The sequence below is a fragment of the Ictidomys tridecemlineatus genome, chromosome 10 (assembly GCF_052094955.1).
Source record: "Ictidomys tridecemlineatus isolate mIctTri1 chromosome 10, mIctTri1.hap1, whole genome shotgun sequence".
NCBI classification, from domain to species: Eukaryota; Metazoa; Chordata; class Mammalia; order Rodentia; family Sciuridae; genus Ictidomys; species Ictidomys tridecemlineatus.
This window is the reverse complement of record NC_135486.1, coordinates 135,828,330-135,849,353: the sequence shown is the minus strand read 5'-3', so window position 1 is coordinate 135,849,353 and position 21,024 is coordinate 135,828,330. Positions and strand designations below refer to the sequence as shown.

The following is a 21,024-nucleotide window of genomic DNA, read 5'->3' as shown; positions in this document are numbered from 1 at the left end:
CCCCTGGGGCAAATGTGAATGCCACCCCTATCTGCTGTACCTTCCTTCTGCAGAGCACACACCCTTCCTGACCCACTGTGTGATTTTGACCATAAAGGGCCTTCAATGTGTAATTTGAGGTGAGTGGGTGGAGTGTCAGAAGTATGAGAAGAAGAAGTAAAACACCTGAAGCAGAGTGAAGCTCCACCCTTACTGCCTGGTGACTCATTCTTTTCGCCTTTTGTGGCCTCCCATCATATCCTGTCCTGTGGAGGTATCCCAGAGTTCTGATCTTCCCGAGGAGGGGGCCATCCTAGTGGCAGGTGGGTCCCAGGGCAGCCTGGCTGTCCAGCCTCACTTCATCTGGGCCTGGGCCTGTCCCTGGAGGTGGCTTGGGAGGCTTTGACATGGGGGGTGCAGATGGGGGGGCTGGCATCCTTGATCCCTCAGGGGTAGAGGCCAGGCTCTATCTTGCATGGAAGAAATATTATTCCTCACATAACACATATCTCGCCTCTGCACCTAAAGATCAAAAAGGAGGATAAATATCTGCACCTAAAGATCAAAAAGGAGGAACAGTATTTCCATGTGAATGTGGGTCACTGCTGCTAAAAATCAGAAGCAGGATGGGGCATGATGGCACACATCTGTCATCCAAGAGACCATGGAGGCTAAAGCAGGAGGATGGCAAGTTTAAGGCCAGCCTTAGTAACTTAGTAAGACTCCTTTTCAGAAACGACTGGGGATGTAGTTCAGTGGTAGAGCACCCCTGGGTTCAATCCTCAGTACCAAAAAAAAAAGAAGAAGAAGAAGAGAGCAGATCTTACCTGAGTGTAAGTGTATGCATTGGACAAGGCTAATTTGTAGCGAGGAAACATGCACCTGGCCCTTCTAGCACTGCTGTCTGTGCCTTCCAGTGGGAAAGGAGTTGCCTTATTGGGAAACCAGCCTTGCCCTCCTTCCCAGGCCCAGGACTGGCAGCTCCCAGACTGTGAGCAACGCAGGATCTCAGGCAGACACACACCAAAGGCGGGCGGTTTCTTGCCTCTGGGCTAGGGTGATGCCTTCTTGTCTCACTGTTGATCCATGAGAGCGGTGGAGAAGACCCAGACTTGTGTATAGATTCACACTCTGTTGATAGGATATGAGGGTGGCAAGGGGCACTGGCTTTTGCTTGGCTCTTGGGGTCAGGGTGGACTGCCCGCTATACAGTGCTGTGCAGTGTGGCTGTGACTAGGAGGTTGGGGCATAACTCTGCACATACTGCTGTGCTGATGGGAGGCTGGTGTGAGCAGCAGTGCGGAGGACTCCACAGAGTATCCCAAGGAAAGCCAGCCAGGGAGGGGAGCTTCGGAGTAACAATGCAGCATTCTAGAACAAGAAGGCTAGCTGCTGGTGACAGACAGTGGCATGGCTGGAGTAGCAAACAGATGAATTCTAAGGGGTACAAAGAGTCTGAGGCACAGGCCTTCTGGCAGTGGCTGTGAGCGTGCTGTCCCTTGTTTGTCTATGGCTCAGGAACTCTAGCTTTAGAGGCAGTTTTCTTGTGCTCATTTGTCTGGTGGCTAGGTGTAGGGCCTGAGGGCTATGTTCCTGAAGGCTGGCTGGGAAGGGTGGTTCTGTTCCCTGTGTCTGTGGCACACCCCTTTCCTCTGACTGTGCCTCTGCAGGGGTGGAGTGCAGAGGGCTTTGGCTTCTGTTACTCTGCCAGGATACCCTCCCCCCTCCTGGGATGCATCAGAACTCGTGCTGCCCACTCTGCTGTCGGGGTATTTGGCAGCCTAGGAGCAGGTGTGTACTTCTTGTCTGCAACTGTGCTATGGGCACCTCCTGCTCAGGAGTGCTCTGTATTCAGGCTTCTGTTACTCTTCTATCCCTGGGGAGTTTGGCAGGAGAAGGTCGACAAGCCAGCCTGCAGGGGACCTGGTCCACATGGTCCGCCAAGCCCCACCAGGCAACCGCCTGTTGAGTGCTCCTGAGTGGCTTCCTGAGACAGCTCAGGAAGGACCAGTCTGGAAAGCCACCAAGTAGAAGGAAGCTTTCACTCAGGGATGAGAGCCAACATAAATGGCCTTGCTGAGCCACGGTGTGATCAGTAAACACTCAGAGGACACTGGGCTAGAATGTCCCTGCAGGGAGGCCACTGATTGGGGCAAGTTGCCCTGGGTGGTGAGGTACAGCTCCCTGTGGACCCATTCTATGCATTTTCACCTGGCTCTTGCTCCTGTGGTCCAGCAGGGAACACATACCGACTCAAGCTACACCCTCAATTTTTCATTTTGGGAGGCTAGAGGGGGCGTCCATGGTCTGTGCTAGGGTCCTTCCCTATACCAGCAAGCATTGGAGGTGGGGATTGGTAGAGGCTGGGCCCTCACCTGAAATCAGGTGTGTCTAGGCTCAGGCAGAGCCGAACTGAGCTGAAGTGATGCTCAGGCAAAGGACTGGAGACTAGTGGTGGCCTGCAGGCCCCAGCACATCTGCCCCATGACTAATGGACTCTTTTCTCACCTGGAGAGCTGGAGGATGTCGCCAGGAGCCAACAATTCTGGGTGTGGAATTAGTGCTGTTTGAGTTGGGTCTCTGGGAGGCAGTAGCCTGGGGACATATGGGTGGGAGCACCCCATCAACTTCATGGAGGTTCTGTTTCCAGGTGCTGGGGTGATGATTGGGCCAGCAGAAGCATACCCTGGAGCAGGTGGGAGAGTCCTGTGTCTTGGGTGGACATCACAATTTCCATACCCAAGTGTCAGCCATTCCTGTTCCTGGGACAGTGTCCTTTCTGTGCAGCAGTCCAGCCGAGAGATCAGGACACTGTTCAAGTCTCACAGCCCCCGAGACTACCTTGCCTCTTATCACTTGAGTTTGGGGACCTGCTGCTTAGCCATGCTGTTGCCTCTCCAGGGCTACATCCTACCCAACCCCATGATCTAGGCTCTCTGTGGGAACCAACCTGAGCTCCATGTAAGAAGTCATCCTGTGCTCCCTGGTTTGATTTTTATGCTCCAGGGACACAGCTCTCTGAGCAGCTGGCTTATGCTTCATGGGTATGCTTAAGGGATATGTGGGGGAGACAGCTTATCACACATTGTGGGTGAGTAGACTTTGGAGTGGGACATTGTCCTTGGACAGTGGCCTGAGGAGCCATCTGTTTGGATTGTGACTGGGCCCGGGCAGACATCGGACAGAGTTGAGAAGGGTTTGGGTGGGTACACATTGGGCTACTGTGTAATCTGTGATCCACTGCGTACACAGGGCTGAGCCCCAGGACACAGGCCACTTCTTCATCATGGACTTACTGAGGTGTGGGGATGATCCATGTTTGGCAGCAAGTGGAACCTATTCCTGGTCTTGGGCACCAGGGCCTCACTGAGAAGCCAGCTCTTCGTGTGGCAGGTTGGAGGGGAGTGCTGTGTGCCAAAGTCTCTGCAGTGCACCACAGTGGAGTGGGTACCGAGTAGGGGTGGGCAGAACCGATGGGGTGGCAGGCCCACACTGAGGCCTGGGTGAGTAGGGGAAGGAACGGGGCTAAAAATGCCCAGTGGCCACAGAGGTGATTGTTGGAGGGGGTTTTGCAGGAAATGTGGGATTTGGGATAGGTCTGGTGTTTTGGCTTGTGCTTGTTGCTCCGGCACCATGTTGAGGAGGCCATCTTTGTTGGATGGCATTTGCATTTCTGTCAAAAGTCAGTTGAGCATGTTTGTGTGGACCCCACTGAGTATATTTTGAGGACTGCAGTGAGCCTAGCTGAGCCACCTGACAGTATGGTTGCCACACACAGCCTCCTCTGCAGCTCCCAGCTGCTGTCAAAGTGGGTCCTGCAGTACAGGTAACACCCCCTTACCTGTCATTGGCCACAGCAAGCTTTGTCACATTAGCTCAGTGGTGCATGTGTTTTCAGAGGCTAGAGCTGTCAGCAGTGCTGGTGGTCTGCACTGAGAACCAGTGCAGTTGTCCAGGAGTTTAGAAGGAAAGCAGGTGGCTGGTGCCCCCCTCACTTTCTTTCCTTCATCCCATCTGAGTGTCCCTCCTCTCTCCCTCCTCCTCTGACCACATTGCTCACTACACAGGGAAGCCTGATCTCCACTGGGTTGTCTGCACTTGCCTCCTTGCCATCTTGTAGAAGAGCTCTCATATATATGGAAGGCACTTCTGTTGGGTGGGTTGGGAGGCTGAGTCAGAGAGACAGGTATGTGGAAGCCTTGATCCTGCTGGAGTGGCCAGGTGGTGTTGACAGGAGAGAGTGGAGGCAGGGTGGGGGCCTGCAGTGGGGACTTCTCTCTCACTTGAGCTTTTCTTTTTGACTAAATGAATGTTTATAGAAAGTTACCAAAGTTTGATATTCTTAGTGGCAGTAGCTAAACCTAAAAATAGTTGAGCACTTAACCTGGGAAAGTGGCAACAATGGTGTCATTGGAAATAGCTCATCTTGATACTCAGTAAAGAATGTGATGCTGAAGGTTGGCACCTGTGGGGCTGCTCATGTCAGGGAGGGAGGCTGACCCTGCATGCTGGAAGGCAGACCAGTGTCCTGGTTGCTTATGATCAACCCAGTTTGAGGCTGCTGAGGCCTGCCCTTCCCAGCCCATTGTTTCCTGCTCTGGAAATGCCTCAAGTGGACCTGGAGGCCAGGTGGGCTTTGTAGCCAATAGCATGGATGAAGGGCCAGCTCTATGCTCCTTCCATTTCTAGGTACGTGCATAGAAACCAAGCTCATGGGAGCATCTGTGCCTACTGAGACATCTTCCCAAAGCAGGGACAGGTGTAATGGTGCCCAGGCCTGGGCCCACTCATAGGGACTGGGGAGGGAGGGACACTGGCCTTTTCTGGTCCATTTTTCTTCCTAAACTGTTGACACTTCTAATTCGTATAGTAAGATATTCAGATAATTCTGGGGATGTGGACTTAAAGGGCACTACAGGCTGCCACTCATGTCCCCTCCTTGTTTGCAGGTATGGACCCTGGAGGGAGCCAGTGCACTCCTACTACGTCAGCTCCGGCTGCGCCCTGGCCCCCGCCGCCAGTGCCAACGACAGTGAGCAGCAAAGCCTGTCCAGCGATGCTGACACCCTGTCCCTCACAGACAGCAGTGTGTAAGTTGCACTCACACAGTGTGCTGCAGCCTAGCTTCAGGCTGCTGGCTCTGGGCTCTGCCCTGGCTGGGTTTGGGCTTTGTCTCTAGTTGCCCGAGTTGGCCTAGTGTAGCCAGGCACAGGTGGGCTACACTGTGGGTGGCACCCCTAGAAACCTAGCTCAGGCTAGAACCCAAGTACACCATGCCTGAAGCTGCCTGGAGCCTTGACAGAGGAAGTCCAGGGACAGGTGGAGGCAGACTGAAGGTTCTGTTTTCTCCTTAGCTGTGTAATCTGGTGTCTCAGTTGAAAGGTAGGCACAGACCAGCCGGCAGAGGAGCCTGCTGCAGAGTAGGAGTGCAGTCTCTGGGAGGCTGTGTGGCTGCAGAGACACCTCCTTGTTGACACAGCTCTGTACACACCCTTGGTGTAATTCAGAATATTGTGTCAGGCGAGCCCTCCTGGGAGCTGGCAGTCTAGGGTGGCAGGGTAATGCAGCTTCAGGTGCTGAGCCCAGTTCCTTACCATGGGATAAGGGGTGGTCAGGCGAGCAGTCTGCCCATTGTGCCACAGCTTCATCTGAGCTTCTGCATCTCCTGCTATCACAGTAAGTCAGAAGCACATCCCTGCATTGTCACACTTCTGGGGAACCTGTGGGATGGGAATGTCCTGTGACCGTCCTCAGCTCAGTGGTATGGGCCAGAGCTTAGACCCACAGCACGTTAGGAACAAGACAGATCAAAATTTATTTGTTGAAAAAATTGATAATAGTCAAAATTGGTGAAAACAATTAGTATTATAACATGATATTACCTAGAAAAAGCATATTTTCTTAAATTTGCAAATTTCCTTATTTGGAAAAAAAAGAAAGAGACCAGATACGAGCTGTACCGTGGATGCCCCATTTAACCTGGGGAGTGGTTTGAAGTCTCAACTTGGTCGCCCATGGATCTCACAGTGGCCAGCTTCCAGTCTGTTGCCATTTGCCCTCTCCCCACCAGGGATAGCTGGGGAGTGGGAGGGTGCTGAAGCCTAGGAACACCTGGCTTCCCTCCAGAAGCATCAAATATGGGAGAACACCTGTGGTGTTGAGCCCAGTAGCCAGCCCTCACCCAGGAGTGCTCTTTCCAGGTGTCCCTCATCCCAGGTGTCATATATAAAAAAAACACTCACCTGTCCAGACCCAAAGACTGACCTGAGAGACACAAGGTATAGCAAAAAGCAAGGCTTTACTGACGGTCTTGAGAGATCGGGTGTCTAGAGGAGGAGACTCCCCCCCTGGGGGGGGCAGTTATAACCAGCATTTTATTCCCTGGAGTGCAAGGTCCCTACCCCGGTTCCTCATTTGCTGAGTATTATGGGGTGCATGGTCTTCCTGTAGCCTAAGTGTTTCTGTCTCCTGTTGGGTTATTTAAAGAAATGTACTTTAATTGCACCCACCTCCCCTGTTCTCTTATGGTGGGAAATTCCCCTTGGACTGAGTGCACTTTGATCCTCTGCCCAGGCGCAGAGAGGCTCAGGGTCCTTGCTCACACACCTTTATTCTGTCTTCTTGGAGATGAGCCTGAGACCTTTCTGTGGTCATAGTATTTAACAGGCCATCCCATCCAGTGTGGAGGGGCACCTACCCAGTCCTTCCTGTCACCAAAGACTGGTGGCAAGAGGAATGTGTGGCACTCCAGCGTCTTAGTTGTCCTGTCTCCCGACTCTGGGGCTCCTTTGCATCATGCTGGCTCCACCTGCTGCTGTGCCCAAGAAGCTTTGTAGCAGTGGGAAGTGTGCTTGGCAATGTGCAGTTGCTGAATCTGGTGGCTGTCCCGTTCGAAGAGAGCCCTGCGGCTAGCTACCCTCATCCTGTAGTCCCAGAAGACCCTTGAGTGCCACTCAGATCTGTCTCTGCACTGGCCTGGAGGAGACAGTCCACAGTGCTGTGGAAGTCCAGCATTCAGCAGTCTTGGGGCATCTCAGCTGCTCCTTCTGCAGCCCTCACATGTTGTGGTCCGTTTAGCAGCCCCTTGCAGGCACATCATGGCCCTGGCCTAGGGACAAAGCAGGGTCTGCAGATGTTTCGGTGAAGAACCAAGCCAGCAGTCACTAACTGAAGCTTTGCAACCACACACTGTCACCTATTCTAACTCTACCCTTCAGAAATCAGCTTCGAGCTGTAAAGCAAGCAGAGCTGAATTTTGTTGAAATGCTCAGTAAATACTAGCTGGAGGAACATACTATGGCTAAACTCCTGGGCTTTGCTATCATGTATGAATGTGTGTGTTATGCAAGTCTGTATGTGTGAGAGTACATCCATGCCTATGAGCATGCGTGTGCTGTCCTATGTACGTAAGCATGTGGACTGCTGCACTCTGGTGGTTGTCGACATCATCACTGATTGACTGGTGCTCTTTGGAGCCTTGTTTCCCCTGTGAGTTAACAGCTGCCATTTTTCTCTGCACAGGGATGGAGTCCCCCCATACCGGACCCGTAAGCAGCACCGTAGGGAGATGCAGGAGAGCATCCAAGTCAATGGGAGGGTACCTCTACCTCACATTCCTGTAAGTACAAGCCCTACCATGCTCCCTGTTCTCGCTCAGAGTGGGGCCACAGGGGCAGACAAGCCAGAGAGGCAGGTGCCTGACTTCCTGGAGGCTCAGTCCCCTCCAGGCACCTGCTCTGACCTGGACGACTCTGGAGCAGCAGTGTTGCAAGCACCGTTTGCCTGAGCCCCAGGCTGGGGGCTGCACAGCCGTGCATGATGGCAGGACCTGTCCTACACTTGGCTTCATGGTACTCTTTTCCTGTTGCTGTGAGCAAGATGCCCACTCGGGAGAGCAACTTGAAGCTTTCTTTGTGACATGGAGCCCAGCTCTAGCCTTCTGCAGCCCCCTGACAGTTTCTGTGAAAGCTGGCACTGCTGTGCTCCAGGAGAACTTTGAGAATCAGCTTTTTTGAGGCTGAACAGTAGGCATCTCTGCTCAGACACCTTGACCACAAGGCTGCCTGAGCTTTGCCTCCTGGACCAAGTCACAGCGGCTCCTCAAGTGCTGGCGGCTACGAGCATTCACAGCCAATCTCCTTTGGCAGAGTACCCTTGTCTGCAAATGGAGCAGTTGGCTTTCCTTACTCTGGCATACTGATGTTGAGCAGAAAGATGCTTTAGGGGAGATGAGGGAAGCTAGTGGTTGCACGTTGCCCCCGGGCTCTACAGTGGTGAAGGGGGAACCGAGCAGGTGTTCAGGAGCCTCACACATATTCAGGCTACACTTCTTAGTTGTGTATTTTAGCTTTTGGGGCAGAACCTTTAATTTCCAAATTAGGAAACCATGTTCATGGTTGAGAAGAGAGATGCTTGTTTATTCTTTCTTCTGAGAGAAGAATGGGTGGGTAGCTGTGTTGTCTCCCTGCTGTCCACTTACAAAATCAGAGAATCCTGTAGGCTTTGTGTGTGCAGTGGTGTGTGTGTGTGCATCTGCACATGTCCTCAGGTGCCTGCCACTCATGCATCTAGAGCAGCCTGGGCCTCAGCAGAGCAGACAGCCTGTTCCCAGCCAGGCCTCCCTGCAGGATATGTGTTTCTCAGCTCCTGTGCATAGCAGGAGCACAGATGTGCTCAGTAGGTATCTACACTCAGACCAGGGCCCAAGTAGAGACCTGGAAGAGGAAAGGCGGCAAGAATAAGGGGGACATACCCTGAACTCAGGACTGGTGTGCCCCTGACCCCACAAGCACAGCAGCAGTCTAGGCATCAAGTCAGTGAAAGTAAATTACGGTTCATGAGTCCACACCAGCGTGATGGGAGTGGGTACCTCACAACACCCCCTGAGCATGGGGAGGACCTCTCAAGCCAGTGCTGGAGCCTGGCCAGAGGGCCCCTGTGAACACAGGGGAGTGAGATCGGCCAGAAGTTGCAGTGCCAGTGCAAGGTGAGGGCCTTCTGCACAGCAGTCAACCTCTGATTTTCAGAAGCCAAGCATTCTGGACACTAGGGGAGACTAAGGCCAAGGAGGCTTCAGGCGTGTTAGAAGGAGGGAGGTCCTTGTGGCAGGTAATTTCAGCAAGACCAGGGTGTAGGGGACAGTGGGCAGCTGAGCCCTCTTGGATGCTCTCTGCCATTCGTGCCGCCTTGCTGAACCTTGACGATAAAAACTGTTTGATTGAGTGGGTGAGTTAAACATAAAATAGAGAGTGATAAAAAAGCCTGAAGAGCACATTGGTGAGCTGGGTCCAGGCTTGAAGCACTCCTTCCAATACAGCAGAGAAGGGCTAGAGGCTAGTTGCTGGGAGCCTGTTCTGGGTGGGGAACACAGATCCCAGGTTCCCGATAATCACAGGAACTCAGGAAGACAGAACTGAGGAGGCGTGGGTGTTGGTAGGCCCAGAGCCCTGCCCTTTCCTCAACCCCACGGCCCTTGTGCTTGGGCCCTTTGCTGCAAGGTAGGGTGTGCTGCATCTTGCGGGAAGCAATAGTGTGAGGTTCCATCTGAGCTCCTCCTTCAAGGATAGCTCTGGAGTAGATACCTCTTTCCTGTTGGGACCTATCAGTCAGGGTGTGGCTGGCAACAGGTGGGTCTGGTCCCCTAGACAGTACCAACTTGGAATGGGGTGTCACCATGTGCTGCCCAGGAGCCTGTGCGCTCCCTTTCACTAGAGGAGCAATCTGCAGAGGCAGGGAGTCCAAGAATCTGGCTCGGGGCTTGTAGTAGGTGAGTCAACCAGGACCTGTGGCCTCCTGTTGGAACTGCAAACACTGTGTACCTGTCTGGGGGTCTGTTTTATTCAGAAAGTGCCTTGTTCTGAGCCCTGCATGTCATGTTTCTCAGCCTTTGCTTGGGTTTCTTTCTCCCCTATACTACTTGGTCTCTCCTCTGGTCTTGTAGGTGAGACATGGGTATGCACGTCAGGGCCGTGCAGTGTCTGCTGCTGGGAGGGCAGGGGGGAAAGCACAGGCGACGCAGCCCCCTGTCCACATCTTCCCCACTTGGCCTTGAGCCACCATGACTAGAGGCCAGATTCTGCATGACCTCAGAGGGGCAGCCATCTCCTGGCTGTCTTCAGGCCACTTCCCTTGTCCACCAGAGCCCCTCTCTGCTCCTAGCTTAGGAGGAGCTGGGTCCTTTCCAGCTTAGACCTTGGTGGCTTGAATTAGGTGTGGGTGTGAGTGGCGCTGGGAATGGAATCCAGGGCCTCACCCATGCTAGAAAAGCACGTCACTGAGCTACATCCCCAGCCCTTTTTATTTTATTTTTGAGACAGGCTTTTGACAAGTTGTCCAGGCTGGCCTTGAACTTGCAGTCCTACTGCGCCATACTGGCTTGGAGTATTAAATACGTTTTATCACAGGGACATCAGGGGGTGGGTAAGATTGGCCTGAGCCCTATGTGACAGGAGTGCCTTTGCAGGGTCAGGCTGCTGCGTCCACAGCTGTCCTGTGCTCAGAGGTGGCATTTCCTTGCTTTTGCTCAGTGCACTCCAGCTAGTGCAGATGGATCTGTGGAGCGTGCAGGTTACTGGCCAGGCCAGCAGCTGTATGGTCGTGCAGGCCTACTGATGATCTTGCGGCTATTTTAAGGTTCAAAATTATTTCAAGGTAAAGCCTGGCCTGAGCCCTATGTGACAGGAGTACCTTGGCAGGGTCAGGCTGCTGCGTCCACAGCTGTCCTGCACTCAGAGGTGGCATTTCCTTGCTTTTGCTCAGTGCACTCCAGCTAGTGCAGATGAATCTGTGGAGCATGCAGGTTACTGGCCAGGCCAGCAGGCCTACTGATGATCTTGCGGCTGTTTTAAGGTTCAAAATTATTTTAAGGTAAAGCCTCCCCAAAAGTTAAAAGCACTGTCACTATAAAATGTTTCAGATTTACCTTCTTTTAGAAAGGAAAATTTCTGGGCTGGGATGTAGCTCAGTGGCAAAGCATCTGCCTTGCATTCGCAAAGCCCTGGGTTCGACCCCCAGTTCCAAAAAAGACAAAAAAAAAGAACCCCACCAAGAAAGGAAAATTTCTTGAATTCCAGAGCTCTCCCTGTGCTCTGAGTTTTTTGCCTCCCATGCTTTAGCAGACCCCTGTGTTCACACCGATCCATGCACACTCGGGTATGGCACTACTGGCAGGCCTGTCATGGGTCCCTGCCAGACAGAGGCCCTGAAGGTGCCCTGGCACCACATACCCACCTTGGGCCTGCTGGCAGCCATGCCACATGGGTTATCTTTAGCCTCTCGTCCTTGGTGGCCTTGTGCACTGAGCCTTTGCATGCTCCCCTGGTGTCATGCCCTCAGTGCTTTCATGAGCACAGGCTGCAAGTGCTCGGCACAGGGCGCAATGCTGGGTTCAGAGTGCTACAGCCTGCTCATTCAGCCTCCAAGTCTGTTGTCCTTAGAGTCCCTACCTCTGGGCTGAGTACAGACAAGGGCAGGGGCAATGGGAAAGTGTGCTGGAGTAAGAGGGAAGAAGAGCACCTGCTGTAGACAGAAACTGTCCTCAGCACACATGCTGCTGACCACAGAGGCGGAGGCCTCTGTGTGGAGCATGCCGCCTATGCCCATGTCTTCCTGCAGCGTACCTACCGAATGCCAAAGGAGATCCGCGTGGAGCCACACAAGTTTGCTGAGGAACTTATCCACCGCCTGGAGGCTGTCCAGCGCACGCGGGAGGCTGAGGAGAAGCTGGAGGAGCGGCTGAAGCGTGTGCGGATGGTGAGTGGTCTGTGCTCAGAGCTGCATCTGCACTGCCGTGTGTTCCCCCACTCGGATCTTTGAGGTCAGCCCAGCCCCTGCTCCTCCTGGCACCGTGCTCCTCTGACCCTCTTGTCTGTCACTCTGCACCCTAGCAGCACCTTCTCAATCTCACAGGCCTAGGGGGCCATGTGGCCCTGTACTGGGAGGAGACCCTCAGGCTCCCAGCACCTGACAGACCGACCGGGTGGTGGGCCATGCAGCCCTTTGTGCTCTGCCCCATTGGTGGCCTGGGCCACCTGAGGCAGATAGCCAGTGCTGCAGACTCTTCATCCTGGCCTTCCCCTTCCTGTCAAGACCACCACATGGGACTCACACCCTGGGCTTCTCTGTGCCACTCATAGAAAGGCCTCCTCTGCTCTCCTTGCAGTGTTTGGTGACCATAAATACTTTGAAAATGCAGGCATTCCTATTTATATGAGTTTCCATACCTGAAGTTCAAACTGTGATGTCTCTCTAAGGAATTATTTCTCCACCACTCCCTTGATGTCCTTATTTAACCTGTGGGCTCAGCTCCCCCAGGCCCTAACACCTCCAGCAGGCTTGCCTTCTCATTTGGCTCACTCACACTGCCCAGGTAAGCATACAGAAGAGCCAGCAGTGCTGGTCTGGGGACAAGTGATTGGGCAGATGCTCCTCATGTAGTGTAGTAGGGAACAGACCTGGTTCCCTTGCCACTGAGACCAGCAGCAGTCACCTTTCCCCCCACCCCCACCCCGGGCAGCAGAGCATGAGTGTGAGAAGGTGCTGGTGGGGACTTCCCATATGCTAGTTAGCTCACCCTCTCCACATCCCTGGGGATGACTCAGTGGTTCTCCAAAGTTCAAGAATCTGCCTGAGGCCACCTGCCAGCAGCGGTGTACAGGCCTCACTGCCAGAAGGTTCTGGCAGACAGGAGTGAGATGCTGTCAGGTGAGCTGCTATTCACAGGAGCAGCTCTATTGTCTGGACACTCTGTGATGTGGCCCAGGAGCCAGGTCGCAGCTGGCATCTGGTGGCACTGATGGTGCTAAGTGTGCACACACTGGGCCAGCCCTCTGGGGGTGCCAGCGGAAGCCTCATTGGGTAGTTGAAGAGGAATGTACATAGCTTTGTCCCCAAACCCAAATATTTGGAGCAGCCTTAGCATGCAATCGGAGCTTCCAGTGCTGAGCCCTGGGTTTCTGTTGTGACCTTGTCAGTGTTTCAGTGTACATAGCAGTGTCTCAGACTTCATCCTCTGCTATGAGAATGGAATGGCTCTGGGCACTTCACAGCTAGCTCTAGAAATGTGCTCAGGGCAGACTGGGAGAGTGCCACACTGAGCTCACACAGTGGGGCTGCTCAGCTACCTCAGCCCTGCCCACACCCCAACTGGCCAGATGGGGTGGCTCTGCCCTGGGCAGGAGGACAGTGTGTACCAGCTCAGCAGGGCCTGGCCGGCTGCCCCATGGGAGCAGAACTATCTTCTCTGACTCAGAAAGTCTCCCTGATACCAACTGGGGGTGGGGGGTTCTGTAGGTAGATTCTTCCAGCTCAGGCTCCCCTCAAGCCATCACTGCCATGGGCTGCCTCCACTTCTGGGCATGGTACCTCTGCCAAGCAGTCCACAGTGATCCCAGTCTGCCCCATGCACTGTTCTCATTATGATGTAGATGGTAGTCCTTTTTATGAAGGAATAGTCTCATATCTTTAAAATGTATTTATAACCATATTATTAAAATATTATCACTATAAAATTTTGAAAATAAAAACACCAAGAAGATAGTGAAACCATTAGCTGCACTTAAATTAATCTAGTGTTCCAAACCCAACCAGGGTGGTGGGTGTGGCCCAGAGGTCAAGCTCTTGCCAGCATATTTTAGGACCTGGGTCTAGTCCCCAGCACCCACGATGAATAGACCCCAAGTTGGATCCTGCAGATGCAGAACCATTAGGACGACCTGACTGTCCTCAGGCATCTGGCTTTCCCCTCTCTCCTGCTGCCTTAGGAATAGTGGCATTGCCAGTCCAGAGATACCCTTAGCTAAGAGCTGTCCCCCAGAGTTCCCAAGCCCCATAGGCAGGCAGCATCCACTAGCTATGCTCTGTCCCACAGGTCCCACAGGTGCCAATCGATCAGCCACCCTGCATGTGCCTCGGCAGCTCTGATACACGGGTCCTAACTGCTTCGATGCTTTTGCATTTGTGAGGAATTTGGTGTTCAGTATCTTGAAATGTGTTTGTATTAAAGTGGGTTGTAAGTGAGTGCAGTGGCCACGCCTGTGGTCCCAGCTGCAGGTTGTAAGTGGGTGCACTCCTGTGGTCCCAGCTGCAGGTTGTAAGTAGGTATAGTGGTGCGTGTCTGTGGTCCCAGCTGCTCAGGAGCTGTCGTAGGACATATGTATGGCAGTAAAATTAAGGAATGGAAAAAAAACAATTAAAAAAAAGACATTATTGAGAAACTTAGGAAAACTAAGTCCAGGAAGAGTTTTGTCAGTGGCTCCCCTCAGTGCTTATCCTCTTGCCACTGCCCTCAGCCTGCAGAATGGAGTCAGCAGGGTCCAAGGAGGCTCCAGGGCCCTTGAAGGCTTGAGCACGTGGTGTCCTGGAATTGGACATCTCTTCCTGGCCTGACCACATCCTGAGGGGGGACAGTGTCTCTTGACCTCTGAATCACACTTGCCAGTCCTTGCTCTCATTTGGCGTTCCGATGTGAGGTTTCTGGGTGCAACTGGTGCTGAAGGTGCTGCCTGTCCCCACAGGAGGAAGAAGGTGAGGATGGAGACCTCCCCTCTGGGCCCCCGGGGCTGAATCACAAGCTGCCTCCTGCCCCAGCCTGGCACCACTTCCCACCCCGCTATGTGGATGTGGGCTGTGGCGGGCTGCGGGATGCCCATGAGGAGAACCCCGAAAGCATCCTGGACGAGCATGTGCAGCGGGTCATGAGGACACCTGGCTGCCAGTCCCCTGGGCCTGGCCACCGCTCCCCCGACAGTGGGCACATGGCAAAGATGGTGACATTGGGGGGTGCAGCTTTGGGCCATGGGAAGCACATGCCCAGGTCCGGGATGAAGCTGGATGTGGCTGGCCTGCACCACCACAGGCATGTTCATCACCACCTGCACCACGGCACATCCAGGCCCAAGGAGCAGCTGGAGGCCGAGGCTTCTCGAAGAGCCCAGAGCAGCTTCACATGGGGCCCAGAGCCTCACGGTCATGCAAGCAAGTCCCGTGGCTGCTCAGAGAATACAGGCGCTATCCCCAACACTTGTGACCTGGCCTGTGGGTGAGTTCTGCACCACTGGCTGCTTTGGGAATGGCGGGGTCCTTGTCCTGTACATGATGGTGAGTGGCGAGCAGCAGGGCCAGGGTGCCAGGCTATCCCTGTGGAGGCCCGAGCTTCCCTAGAAAATCATAGGAAACCTGGGCAGGAGCCAGGTGGGGTCCAGGCACAGGGTCAGGGTCTGGGTAAGGAGGGTCTGCTTGGCCCTGAGATAGGAGGTGGAGGTCAGGGCTGCAGTCCACCGTGTCTCTCCTGGTGGGTTGTGGGTGACCAGTATAGCTTCCCGTGGTGTGCTCAGGCAGCAGCAGACTGTTGTAGAGGTAGCCACCTTGCAGTGGGCACAGTGCCCTTCTGTGGAGTGTCAGGGGCTCAGAAGACCATGGAGAAGGTCAGGGCAACCCTCAGGTCTTGCTCTCACAGGGGAAAGGCAGGCGCCCCTTCCAAAAGGAGCTCCAAGAAGGTGGACCCTGGGAAGAGTGGCAGCACCGAGGTGCCGGGTCCTGCCGAGGACGCAGAGAAGAACCAGAAGATCATGCAGTGGATCATCGAGGGGGAGAAGGAGATCAGCAGGCACAGGAAGGCTGGCCATGGGTGAGTGCCCACAGCACCGGCCCCCTCCCCAGAGCTAGCCAGCAGCCTCTCCCAGGGCACAGGAGCCCTCCTGCTCTTTGGAGGTTATTCCTGGCTTTGGGCCATAAGCCCTTCCCCTGAGGGGGCCAGCTCAGGACAGGAAAGCCAGCAGCCGTGGGAGATGCCATCTGCTCTCACTTGCTTGTTCCCAGCCTTGAGGACAGAGGCTGCTCTGGGATGGTGTGGAGTGAGGGCCCCAGGGCCAGCGCCACATGTTGTGGACCTCAGTATCAGCTCACTCCCTTGTATCATCCCATGTCCCTTGTGTGTCCAATGCCACAGAGAGGTGTCAGCCCATACCTGGCCAGCACAGACCACCCTCTTGAGGACTTGGAGAGAGTAATGGGAGCCCTGTCTGCCAGTGGGGCTTGGGATTGTCAGGGGAGGCAACTGTCCACCCCCTTTATTTGTTTGGGGCCACAGAGCCTATCCCCAGGGTTTCAGGGATCCCTGTCCAGCTCGGGCTAGGGTGTGGGTGGGCTTGTGGTTTCTCTCCAATGGTTTTTACAAAGGATGGTGGGCTGTGTCCCAAACATTTCCCCAAGAAAGGCAGTTTCTGTGTTGAAGAGATAGTGTGCATGGATAGCCCTTGGGGTAGGGGGGCTACCTTCAGTATCTGCTGCTCCTGGCGAGTGCCATGGAGGCAGGTGAGCTAGGGCTGGGTGCCCTGGCCCTGTCTTGAGGTGCCCCTGCCTGAGGGGACAGCCCTCTCTGATGTCTCCCCCATGGCCCAGAGACTGCTGTGTCTCTGCTGACTGTTCAAGGGTTCATTGGTGGGGTGTTGTGGATGAAGAACACATTCCCAGGGCATAGTGAAGGGAAGGCTGTGATTGTTAAGTGGGAAAATCAGGGAAAACTACATGCGTACCTTCAGGCCAGCTATGTTATGTGCTTTTAGTGGGTAAGGGGATGTGTATGTACTGAGAGTGGCTATTTATAAATTAGGGTATTGTGAATTATTTAGTTTTTCTTTTAATTTCCTGTATATTCCAGGTTTTCCACCATGGACATTTCTTTTTTTGTTTGTTTGTTTGTTTTTTTTGTGGTGCTAAGGGTTGAACCCAAGGCCTTACGTATGCTAAGCAAGTGCTCTACCACTGAGCTATATGTGCCCAGTCCTGAAAACTTATTTTTATTTTTACTCTTTAATTTTTTGGTACTGGGGATTAAACCCAGGGGTTTAACTACTGGGCTACATCCCCCAACCCTCTTTTTATTTTTTTTTTTTTTTTGAGACAGGGTCTCTGTAAGTTTCTTAGGGTCTTGCTAATTTGGTGAGACCGGACTCAAATTTGCCATCCTCTTGCCTCTGTCTCCTGAGCAGCTGGAATTTCAGGCATGCACCATAAATAATTTCTTTTTAATTAACAATAGTATGTATAGTATATGGTGTATGGTTTTAAAGAGTTTGCATATATTGTATATGGTTCACATCTCAGTAAAGCTGCTAAAAATGAAGTTAAAAACCCCACGAGACAGGAATGTACCTGCTGAGTGCTAGGAGCTCACCAGCCCCTGAAGCCGGCTTCAGGCCTCAGCTGCTCCCGCCCAGTGCACTGGGACTGCCATGCTTGTCCTTGCTCCCCAAGGTCTTCGGGAGCGAGGAAGCAGCAGGTTCACGAGAGCTCCAGGCCCTTGTCCGTCGAGCGCCCTGGGGCTGTGCACCCCTGGGTGAGTGCCCAGCTCCGCAATGCTGTCCAGCCCTCACATCTCTTCATTCAAGACCCCACGATGCCTCCCAACCCGGCCCCCAACCCCTTGACCCAGCTGGAGGAGGCCCGCAGGCGTCTGGAAGAGGAGGAGAGAGCCAGCAAGCTGCCCTCCAAGCAGAGGTGGGTGCAGGCACTTGATCAGACAGCCTGCTGCCCCTCTGCTGAGGCTGCAGGTGGCCCTGCTGTGGGTCTAGGTGGGATACCGGATGTCGCCACTGCCCCTGGGGGAGGAGAACCAGCGTGTTCTCTGGCACCTGTTCTGGTGGAGACCACAGATCCCCAACTCAGCAGGGACAGGTGACCGTCAGCCGCTGGGTAATCTGGGCTCTGTGGTGGGCAGGACTGCAGCCAGCACTGAGGCCCAAGCGCCGCACCTGCTGCCTGCCCCTTGAAGCAGCATCTCCCCTCTAGGGCAGCAGCATTTTCTCTCCAGGCGAGAATGCGCTTCTGACCCATTGGCTGGAATTCCCAGTGGGTCAGGTCTCTGTGATACATAGAGATGTGTCCCTCACCAGGTCCTGGGCCATGGTCACAGAAGCCCCTGTTTTCCTCAGAAGTTACTGGCCCTTCACTGAGTATCTCGGGTCCTCCCAGCTATGGGGCTGCCCTATTCTAGGCTGCCTAGAGGATAAGGCTGGGTTCAGCAGTATTCCAGCCCATCTGCTACACTGGTGTCAGGTGACACTGCCCTGCCACAGACCTGTAACAGGCTCTGAGCCTGCACCCACTTCAGAGCCAGGGTGACAGTCACCTGAACCGAAGGGGCAGCCACATTACTGTTAGCCTTCTTCACTCCTCCTCTTTGTAGGGACGTTCCCTCTTGGTGCTGAGATCCTATGCATGTCTGGTTGGAGCCTGCCCTAGTCTGGGTGGGGTGCTCTGGGAAGACACCTGCTGTGGTTTTCTCCTGGCCTGGGACATCAGCTGATCCGCAGGAGCTGCCTCTGCTGTGCATTTTGGGGTGCAGTTCTCATGCCATGGTTCCATCTGGTGGCTCCAGCAACTCCAGGTGTAGGGAGAACCCTGGAATTGCTGGGTTTATCTGTCTGTCCAGGGGATGGGCTTTTTGCAAGCAGCTAGATATACGGAACAAAGCAGAGAAGGACGTGGCCTTGGGCCTTATTGGCCGTGCCCAGGCTGGTCAGGGTGGAAATCATTCTCAGGGCAGTTCAGCAGCCTATCCAGACATGGGGCCCTGCAGAAGGGCACTGTGACCCCAGGACAGGTCTCCCTCATAGGACCAGGGATCCCCCAGGGGCTCCGGATTGCCGAGTAGGGCCCCTGTGCTTCAGGGGAGGCTGCAGGTGGGCTCTACAACACAGAGGGTCGTCCCTAAGGACAAAGCATAGCTTTAACTCCCAGATCAGTGCTCCCAAGTCATGTCTCAACTCAGAAACCTGGGGCTGTGCACCCCTGGGTGAGTGCCCAGCTCTACAGTGCTGTCCAGCCCTCGCATCTCTTCAAACGTGGTGCTCCAGACCCAACAGTCAGGCACCCTGGTATGGCGTCCCCTCCACCTCCCACAAGCACATTCCCCTCCCCTTGCCCTTGGCCTTCTGTCTGGCAGCACTGGCCGTGGTCCCCTCCCCAGTGACGCGGGTTGTTCTCTAGGTATGTGCAGGCGGTTATGCAGCGGGGACGCACCTGCGTCAGGCCAGCGTGCACACCTGTGCTGAGCGTGGTGCCAGCCGTGTCGGACTTGGAGCTCTCCGAGACAGAGTACGTGTGCCTGGAGGGTCCTCCACTGCCACCTACCCCAGCCAGTCTGGCACACTCCTGCCGGGTCGAGCACTGTTCTGGGCATGAGTCCAGGCACCATGTCTGAGGCAGTTCTGGAGAAGGGGGCACCAGCTCCCACCTTTTCTCCCATCCCTGTCTAGGAAGTCACTGCTGCCCTGTGGAGACAGGCTGGAAGGCCAGGGTGCATCTGGGCCCGTGGCCTGTCCACATAGGCACTACCTCCTACTTTGTGCTTGCCTGTGCCCAGGCTGGGGTGCATGGGGTCACAGCCCTTGAAATGGTACCAGGGGCTTTAGACAGGGCTCACTTGGTATGGTTCATGGACAGTGTGACTGGCCAGAGCCAGAAACAAGGACCTGCCCTGCTGCACATGGACATGGTCGACCTCCCCCTTCCTGGTTCCTGCTCCAGGCAGGCGTAGGGGGCTCACCCCAAAGAGGGGTGTAAGGATGGGATCCACTGTGTAAACAAGGGACTGCAGAGCCCCCGCTCCAGAGCATGCCTCACCTGCTCCTCCTGTCCCTGGAGAAGCATGTCCATTGCGGTGGCACTTCTCTAATGGCCTCCATGAGCTCTGAGAGTACAGTACTGAGGGAAAGTCTAGAAACACAGGTGCCTGGGAGCTTGGTGTGCAAAAGAGTTACACTGCCAAGGTGGCCCGTTCACCTGGGGGCAGGGAGACAAGTGCCCATTGTTGCCTTCCTGCCATGAGATTGGCTCTGGAAGCTTCTGGTGTGCCCAGCTCAGGGACCCGAGGCCAGGCCTTGTTGTGCCTGAGCAGCTTCTGGGAGCACAGGGTCATGACCTGCCTTCCCAGATCTAGCAGCCATGTGGCACCTGCCAGGAAAGGGCCCACCTCCTTCTGGGCAGGATATTGTATTGGCCTCATCGGCCCTGGAGGTTTGGCCAGCTGTAGCCAGTGGGAACTTTTGCTTTGAGGTCTGATTGCCCTGTCCTGGCCCTTCGGATATTTCAAGAGCTTCAGAACTTAGGTATTAGTTGGGTACTAGGGAGTGGCCACCTGGTTGTGGGGACAGCAAGTGCTCTGCCTGGCTATGGCAAGAAGCCGCGTGCCTACTTCATGTGGTGGGCACTACCTCCCACCAGGCAGCAGGACCTGTCCTGGTAGGCCACTGAGGACTGGCCAGGGTGACTTCCATGTGGGCAGGGTCTTTGCAGGTGTGGAGTTGCTGAGCGAGGGCCCCAGCTGCCCTGAGCAGGCACCAGCAGGCCCAGTAGCTGCTACTCTCTCCTGCAGGACGAGGGCTCAGCGGAGGGCGGGCAGCGGAAGTGCCCAGCCCTGCGACAGCATCGTTGTGGCCTACTACTTCTGCGGGGAGCCCATTCCCTACCGGACCCTGGTGCGGGGCCGCACAGTCACCCTGGGCCAGTTCAAGGACTTGCTGACCAAGAAGGGCAGCTACAGGTAAGAAGAGAATCTGGGGCCTTAGTGAGGTGCCGCTGTGCAGGAAGAGCTGCTTTCCCACCTCCTCCTGCCCTCGTCTGCACCCTCAGCCTACTGATCCCAGTCCTGGGTGTTGCCTGCTGCTCCATACTGGGCAGGTGGGGGAGTGGGTAGCATCAGGTCTGTGTCTAAAGGTGGGGGAACAGGCCCAAACAGGTCGGTGTATGTGCTGGGTTGACCTGGGCTCCAGCCTCACAATTCAGCTCCTCCTGCTGAGGCCTCCGGATCCCTGAGAAGGGCAGAGGGTGGAGAAGGCCCTGAAGGCCAACCTCAGAGTTGGGTGGAGGCTGCCAGGTCAGTCTCTGTCACTGAGTGGCTATGGGAAGAGCCCAGCTCTCCACGCCCACCTGCTCCTCATCACAGCACCTGGGCCAGACCAGGGCTCCCAGGGGCTCTGGACACTTCCCAGCAGGCAGGGAGCTGGCAGCACCTCAGTGGTCACTGCACCATATGGCCGCAGGTGG

General features: G+C 54.8%; 1 protein-coding gene across 4 annotated transcripts in view; it reads left to right on the top strand.

Annotated features, from left to right (window-relative positions):
• The window catches only part of Axin1 (axin 1), a 38,564-nt gene that overhangs the window by 16,795 nt on the left and 745 nt on the right, over positions 1-21,024 (top strand). The window contains exons 3-10 of one of the 4 annotated variants that reach the window (XM_078024364.1): positions 4,929-5,069; positions 7,501-7,597; positions 11,593-11,730; positions 14,493-15,016; positions 15,434-15,604; positions 17,233-17,475; positions 18,967-19,074; positions 20,354-20,521. In XM_078024364.1, coding sequence (XP_077880490.1) covers positions 4,929-5,069; positions 7,501-7,597; positions 11,593-11,730; positions 14,493-15,016; positions 15,434-15,604; positions 17,233-17,475; positions 18,967-19,074; positions 20,354-20,521 — 1,590 coding nt within the window. The other 3 variants (XM_078024365.1, XM_078024366.1, XM_078024367.1) reach the window with 3 other exon arrangements.